The sequence below is a fragment of the Pinus tabuliformis genome, chromosome 9, assembly GCF_031772625.1.
Source record: "Pinus tabuliformis cultivar Carrire ecotype Pingquan chromosome 9, CPIR1, whole genome shotgun sequence".
In the NCBI taxonomy this organism is placed as follows: domain Eukaryota; kingdom Viridiplantae; phylum Streptophyta; class Pinopsida; order Pinales; family Pinaceae; genus Pinus; species Pinus tabuliformis.
This window is the reverse complement of record NC_142307.1, coordinates 421212826-421221151: the sequence shown is the minus strand read 5'-3', so window position 1 is coordinate 421221151 and position 8326 is coordinate 421212826. Positions and strand designations below refer to the sequence as shown.

The 8326-nt window shown below is 42.2% G+C and overlaps 1 protein-coding gene across 1 annotated transcript; it reads right to left on the bottom strand.

Moving 5' to 3' along the window:
* Positions 1 to 3306: 3306 nt before the first annotated feature.
* Positions 3307 to 3906, bottom strand: LOC149148942 (uncharacterized). Its single transcript, XM_089442327.1, has one exon. It carries the CDS (start codon positions 3904 to 3906, stop codon positions 3307 to 3309), a length of 600 nt encoding a protein of 199 aa, XP_089298453.1.
* Between the last annotated feature and the right edge of the window lie 4420 nt (positions 3907 to 8326).

Sequence of the window (8326 nt, the reverse complement as noted above, 5' to 3'; positions counted from 1 at the left end):
GCTCTTAGCCACCTGTTCCCATGACTTACCATGATTTAGTTTTCTTATTGTCTCTATTACCAAATTTGAATCACCTTCTATTTCTAGTTTCATGTATCCATTTCTTATTGCAATCCTGATTCCTTGATAGGCCGCCATGAACTTGGCTTCATTGTTACTCATTATCCCTCCTCTGTCTGCATAAATCCACCTGGTTTGACCTTGGTTGTCTCTGAAGATCCCGCCATATCCAGCAGGCCCCGGATTTCCTTTTGACGCTCCGTCAAAATTAAGTTTGATGAATCCGTCCTGAGGGCGCATGAACACGACTGGGCTTTGGTTCTTTGTACCCTGTGTTTTTTGTTGTTGTGGGTGAACCATCCCCTGGTCCAGGTTTAGCCTCCTTAGAATGCAGTTTTCCTCATCCGTGGTTTTCCAATCTTCCTGATCCCAAGCTTCCGTTAGTATTGTCTCTCTTATCATGTTTTGGGTTCTTTTCCATAACTCCTCCGGGGAATTGGTCTTACCTTGGAAAATCCTTCTATTCCTCTCTTTCCAGATGGTCCATATATTGAATCCCACTACCAGGTTCCATGCTCTTCTCACTACCGGGCTTTGAAATTGTCCCTTTCCCCATTGGAATAAAGTTAGAGCTATGTCCTGGGGGTTACGGTTCGTCTTTCCAAAGAGGCTTCTGGTCTCTTCCCATTGTTGTTGAGCTACCGGGCACGAGTTTAAGATATGCTCCTGAGTTTCTACATTTTGTTTACATAAACAACATCTTGGTGGTCCTAGGAATCCTCTTTTCTGGATTTGGTCCCATGTCAGTATGCGTCTTCTTCCCACTAACCAGGCGAACATGGTAACCTTTGGCCACCACCTGTTCTTCCATAATTGTTTCCATTCTTGGGTCTGTTCTTCCTGCACTTGCTTAGACTTTATGGTGTATGCTTCTTTGGTCGTGAAGGTGCCTTTTGTAGTTCCGCCCCATCTGAGGATATCCGGTCCAGTTCTATATTTAATCCTCCTTGAGTCCATCTCTTTTATTATCCTGGCTTTTAGATCCTCATCGATGTTATTATCCCATTCTTCAGGTTCTTTCCATTCCCTCCACATCTCATTTTCTCTTCCTTCCTTCCAGTAGTCTTTGACATAATTTAAGCCTTTGGCCTTGGCTTCCCTGTAAATGTTTTGCAACTCCTGAATTTCCTCCATTCTTCCCCTCTGCTGCCATGCTTCCTCCCAGAATTTTGTTGTCCTGCCATCTCTTATTTCCCAAAAAACATGCCTATTTATGATATCTCTGTTCTGGCATGCCAACTCCCATATCGTGGATCCTTTTGGCATCACTTCCTTTCTCATGATTTCTTCGGCTGCAGTGGGCATGTTATATTTTAGTGTCCATATTTCTTTCCATAAATCTTTGCCTCCATTCATCCAGCGCCACCAAAGTTTTGCTGCTAGGACTTGGTTTAATATGAATGGATCTCTTAACCCTAGCCCCCCTGCCTCCTTTGCTTTTGTTAGGCTGTTCCATGAGATTAAGGCCCACTTCTTCTGCTGTTTTGGCCCTCCCCATAAGAATTTCCTGAAGATTTCAATCATTTTGGTACAGACTCCTTTCGGTACTGCCATTACCGATAGGGGATAGATTGGAATTGATTGGAGAGTCGATTTGAGAAGCACCAATCTAGCTGCTATATTAAGAGTCCTAAAGGACCAGTTTTCTAATCTGTTCTTCATTTTCTCCAGGGTGGGCTGCCAGTTGGCTATCCTCAGAGAGCTTACATCAAGCATGGTGCCCAGGTATTTAGTAGGAAGATCTCCCTTTCTGAACCCCAACGTTCTTGTCAGATGGGATTTGACCATTTCAGGTGAGTTGAAAATAAAGGTGCTCGATTTGTCCTTATTGATTTCAGTACCTGAAGCTTCCATGAATAATTCTAGGATCTCCTTTACTTTTTTGACCTCTCTCAATGAGACCTTACAGAATATCATGATATCGTCTACGAACTGTTGGTGTGTGACAGGGATGTTATTTCCCCATAGACGCAACCCTTTAATTTTCCTCTCTCTTAGCTCTTTTTTGATGTACCTTCCCAATCCTTCAGCCGCTATTATAAACAAGAATGGAGACAAGGGGTCTCCTTGGCGCAGTCCTCTTGAAGCGTTAAAGGTTGCTGATGGATTACCATTCAGGAGAATGGAAAAGTTAGGCGTGGAGATCATGCTAAGAATCCATTTCACCCACCTGTTGCAAAACCCATAGGCCTGTAGAATTGATTCTAGATATTTCCAGTTTAGACGATCGTAGGCTTTTGACAAATCCAGTTTGATCATCATGCCTGGTTCCTTTTTTTGTTTTAAGGTATGTATTACTTCTTGGGAGACCACCAGGCCATCTAAGATTTGCCTCCCTTCCACGAACCCTGTTTGTTCTGGAGATATTATGCTGGAGAGGATTGGTTTTAGTCTTTTGACCATTAAGGTAGCTATAATCTTATAGATCACGTTACAGAGAGCAATCGGCCGGAAGCCCTCTGCTGATTCTGAGTGAGCTGTCTTAGGGATGAGTGTTAACAGAGTAGAGTTTAGTCCAGGCCATACCTTTTGTTGTCTGCGCGCTTCCTCCACCACCTCCAGGATTTCTTCTCCTATGAACTGCCAATAGGCTTGATAGAATTCCGCTGTATATCCATCTGGACCTGGGGCTTTGTTTCTTTTCAGGCCCTTCACTATTTCCTCCACTTCCTCTATGGTTACTGCCCTCATCAAGGCTAGATTTTGGTCCCTAGTTACTATCTTTGGAATTTCGCTGCTTATCCTGCCTATGGCCTCTGTTCTGCTCCTTTGGGGTTCAGTGAGAATACCTTTAAAGTGGCCCACCAACTCTTGTTCTATCTCCTCATGCTGGGTTATGCGTTGACCTTCCGAGTTTTTAATTGAGAAGATCCTATTTCTCTGTGTGTGCTGGATCATGGCCTTATGAAAGAACTTCGTGTTCCTTTCTCCTTCTCTGAGCCACTATACTTGGGACTTTTGTTTCCATAAGATCTCTTCCTGCTTTCTTCGCTCCTCTAGTTGGCCTATAACGATTCCTTCTTCTCTGCTTCTCTCTTCAGTTCTGCCTTCCAGTATATTCTCCTGTTGCAACTCACTCATTCTCTGTTCTAAGCGTTGCTGCTCTTTGAAAATATCCCTGAATTCCTCTTTATTCCATTTTTTTATTTTCCCCCTAAGTTCTTTCAATTTTAGTTGGAATGTTTGCATTTTACTTCTCCCACTTTGTCTGCTCGTAGTCCACCATTCTTCTACTTTAGGTAAAAACTACTGATTCCTGAGCCAAAAGGATTCAAACCTGAACGGTCTTCTTTTGGGGCTCTGCTTGAGATCGATTTCTAACTTTATTGGCCAGTGGTCTGAGCCTACTACTGGTAGAATCGTGGCCTCTATGTACACATCTTTCATCATGATTTGTTCAGAGACAAGGAATCTGTCCAATCTTGAGGCTATTTGATTTGTTCCTCCTCTACAATTATTCCATGTATGGGTGCCATTTATTGTTTGAACATCCACCATTCTTTGTTCTGAAATCATATCTCTGAATGCTTCCATATCTGAATCTATCCTTCTCAATCCCCCCCTCTTTTCTTCTAAGGTTGTAATCATATTAAAGTCTCCACCTATAATCCACGGCTTCTCTGGCATAAGTCCTCGTATTGCTTTCAGGTTTTGAAGGAATCCTTTACGTTCTGTTGGAGAGTGTGGTCCATAAACTCCTGATAGGGCTACCCATTCAGATGAGCCTATCACCTTAAAAGTGCCTGTGAGGATCCGAGGGAGGCTTATCCAATTTTCAAATTGTATTTCCTCTGGGTTCCATAGGATTGCCAATCCTCCTGCACTGCCTGTCGCGTCCTGCCCCATTATCTCATACCTAGTATTACTCCTGCTCATTATTTCTTCCAGTTTTTGCATACTAATCTTTGTTTCTTGGATTATCATTATACTTGGTTTGTCTCTTTTTAATCTGTCTCTCAAATATCTCTGTTTACCTCTGCTATTAAGGCCTCTGATGTTCCAACTTGTAATAATCATTTTAATAGTTTTGGGGGTAGTTGAAATACCTCAGATAGAGGTATAACTCTTCCTGAGTTCACCAGCATCTCTCCTACCTCCTGGATTGTCTCGCTCATCAAGCGCCTACCCCTTTTTCTTCCTCCTTTGCCAGCGTTGCTCATTCCCATGTTCTGATTTCCCTGCGTTTCTCTCTGTTCCAGTTTATTTGCTGTTGTTACCCCTGCCTTTTCCTTGTATTTTTGAAATGCTTCTTTATATATTTGCTTCTGCTCTTCCGGAATGAATCTTTCATCTAACAGCCTCCATTCCTGCAGCAGTTTCCTCATTATTCGCTCCTCTTCTCCTCCTTTATCTTTTTGTGGGTCTATCTCCATTTGCGTTTGTTCATTCGTCTGCTCCCCTTTTTCTTCTGCCTCCTCATTCTCTGTATCCTTTTGTCCTGAAGCCTGTTTTCCTGAATCTTTTGAATTTTCCATTGTCTCTTCGTCACTGTCTTCTTTTTCCATCTCAACCTCTTCTTCCTGGAGGACTTTGAATTTGTTCTGCGTTTCCAGGGGTATATTCTCCTTTGGTTTTTGTCTTTGGGGTTTACTGCTCCCTGCTTTCCTTTTGTTCTGTATTTCTTTAAAACCCTCTTCCTCCCGTCCTGGTCCCTCTGCTATTGCCCTCTCTTCTTCCCTCTTATCCTTTGTTTCCTCTGTTCTGTTTAATGGGCATTGTCTGAAAAGATGACCGTATTCATGACATCGTCTGCACCGAAACGGTATGTGCTCATAATCCACTGGTTGTTGCCAGATCTCATCATGATATTCCAGTTCAATGAAATCTGGGAGAGGTTCAGTTATATTCATATACGCACATATTCTGGCGTAGGACGTGTATCTCCCTCTTTTTGTAGATTCAGCTACTTTCACGAATGACCCTATAGCATTCCCTATCCCTTCTAAAATCTCCGGATCCTAGAACTCCATTGGGAGCCCGAAGAGTCTTATCCAGACCGAATAAATAGCATTTTCTCTTTGTCTGGATTATAGCAGTCTTCCCAGTGCCGAATAAATAGCCCTACATTGTTCATAAAGTAGGGGCCTCCTTCGAAAATCCTTTCTTTGGCTTCTAAGTTAGAGAATATCACTGTAAAAAATCTCTTCACACCCAGTGTCAGTTCCACATGCCCCTTAGGTTTCCATTTCTATTGTATCCATTTGGATAAATCTTTCTCTGACGGCTAGAACCCTACAAATTTACATATTAAGGCATAATCTTTCATATAACTCCTATACTCTTCAAGTTTGTTGCTTGGTATTACGAACCTGGGTTTCTTCGATGCCCTAGGAAGGCATTTTCCCCTCAGACCCGTCTGCCAGTTTGTCCCGTTTGATGGGTTCTCGCCGTTATTTGCCATCGTCCCCTTCCGCGTTCGTTCCTTGTTTGCCTCCCCCGTTGCCATGCTCTTGTAGGAGGGGATCTCTCCCCTCCCCGCGTTTGCTTCCATTAATCCCTTCAGCACTTGCTTCTTCCTATTTCCACTCCTTTGCTACGATTTGCAAATCTCTGATTTGAACTTCCGCTGGTGAAACCGAGCTCCATGTGTTCCTTCTCTGCTCCAAAGATGCATGCAGGAAAGTCTGATCAGACCTTCTCTTCCTCTGAAACCCTCATTCCGCAGCTCCTTTGAGTATGATCCATGCAAGGATAAATTAACTCTAGTATTTTCCACATCTTTTTCTAGATCATAATCTAAATTATCCACTGAGCTCAATAACGGAAGAGAAGAGGAGCGCATAATGAGGAAACTGCTGCAGGAATGGAGTCTGTTAGATGAAAGATTCATTCCGGAGGAGCAGAAACAAATATATAAAGAAGCTTTCCAAAAATATAAGGAAAAAGTAGGGGTAACAACAGAAAACAAATTGGAACAGATAGAAACACAAGGGAATCAGAACATGGGAATGAGCAGCTCTGGCAAAGGAGAAGAAAGAGGGGCAGGTGATAAGCGAGACAATTCAGGAGGTAGGAGAGATGGTGGTGAACTCTGGAAGAGTCATACCTCTATCAGAGGTATTCCAAATACCCCCAAAATTATTAAAATGATTATTACAAGCTGGAACATTAGAGGTCTTAACAGTAGAGGTAAACAAAGATACTTGAGAGATAGATTAAAAATAGACAAACCAAGCATAATGATAGTCCAAGAAACTAAGATTAGTACGGAAAAAATGAAAGAAATAATGAGCAGGGGTAATACTAGCTATGAGATAATGGGGCAGGATGCTACAGGCAGTGCAGGAGGTCTGGCAATCATATGGAACCCAGAGGAAATACAATTTGAAAATTGGATAAGCCTCCCTCGAATCCTCTCAGGAACTTTTAAGGTAATAGGATCAGTGGAGTGGATAGTCTTATGAGGAGTGTATGGACCTCATTCCCCAACAGAATGAAAATGATTCTTTCAAAACCTAAAAGCAATAGGAAGACTTATTCCAGAGAAGCCATGGATTACAGGTGGTGACTTTAATATGATTACGACCTTAGAAGAAAAGAGGGGACGATTGAGAAGGACAGATTCATATATGGAAGCGTTCAGAGATATGATAGTAGAACAAAGAATGGTGGATATTCAAACAATAAATGGTACCCATACATGGAATAATTGTAGAGGAGGGGCAAATCAAATAGCCTCAAGATTGGACAGGTTCCTTATCTTTGAATAAATCGTGTTGAAAGATGTGTATATAGAGGCCATGATCCTACCAGTAGTAGGTTCGGACCACTGGCCAATAAAGTTAGAAATCGACCTCAAACAGAGGCCCAAAAGAAGATCATTTAGGTTTGAATCTTTTCGGCTCAGAGACCAAAAGTTTTTACCTAAAGTAAAAGAATGGTGGACTACGAGCAGACAAAGTGGGAAAAGTAAAATGCAAACATTCCAACTTAAATTGAAAGAACTTAGGGGGGAAATAAAAAAATGGAATAAAGAGGAACTCGGGGACATTTTCAAAAAGCAGCAAAGCTTAGAACAGAGAATGAATGAGCTGCAACAGAAGAATACACTGGAGGGTAGAACTGAAGAGAGAAGCAAAGAAGAAAGCATAGTAACAGGCCAACTAGAGGAGCGAAGAAAACAAGAAAAATTTTTATGGAAACAAAAGTCCCGAGTTCAGTGGCTCAGAGAAGGAGAAAGGAACACAAAGTTCTTTCACAAGGCCATGATCCAGCACAGACAGAGGAATAAGATCTTCCCAATTAAAAGCACGGAAGGCCAATGCATAACTCAGCACGAGGAAATGGAACAGGAGTTGGTAAGTCACTTCAAAGGTATACTCACCGAACCCCAAAGAAACAGAATAGAGGCCATAGGCAGGATTAGTAAGGAAATTCCCAAGCTTGTAACCAGAGACCAAAATTTAGCCTTGATGAGGGCAGCAACCCTAGAGGAAGTGGAGGAAACAGTGAAGGGCTTGAAAAGAAATAAAGCCCCAGGTCCGGATGGATATACAACGGAATTTTACCAAGCTTGTTGGCAATTCATAGGAGAAGAAATCTTAGAGGTGGTGGAGGAAGCGCGCCGACATCAAAGGGTATGGCCTAGACTAAACTCTACTTTATTAACCCTCATTCCCAAAACGACTCATTCAGAATCAGCAGAGGGCTTTCGGCCGATTGCCCTTTGTAACGTTATCTACAAGATTATAGCCACCTTAATGGTCAAAAGACTTAAACCAATCTTTCCTAGCATAATATCCCCAGAACAGACAGGGTTCGTGGAAGGAAGGCAAATCTTAGATGGCCTGGTAGTTTCTCAAGAAGTTATACACACCTTAAAACAAAAAAAAGAACCAAGCATGATGATCAAGTTGGATTTGTCAAAAGCATACGACCGCCTAAATTGGAAATATTTAGAATCAATTCTTCAGGCCTATGGGTGAAATGGATACTCAGCATGATCTCCACGCCGAACTTTTCCATCCTCCTGAATGGTACACCAACTGCAACCTTTAATGCTTCAAGAGGTTTGCGCCAAGGAGACCCTCTGTCTCCATTCTTGTTTATAATAACAGCTGAAGGATTAGGAAGGTATATCAAGAAAGAGCTGAGAGAAAGGAAAATTAAAGGGCTGCGCCCATGGGGAAACAACATCCCCGTCACTCACCAACAGTTCGTAGATGATATCATGATATTCTGTAAGGTATCAATGAGACAAGTCGAGATCCTAGAGGTATTCACAGAAGCTTCTGGTACTGAAATAAACAAGGATAAATCGAGCACC

Excerpts from the sequence above, each read along its gene's own strand:
- LOC149148942 (XM_089442327.1), bottom strand. The coding sequence starts at position 3,906 with ATGGGGCAGGACGCGACAGGCAGTGCAGGAGGATTGGCAATCCTATGG.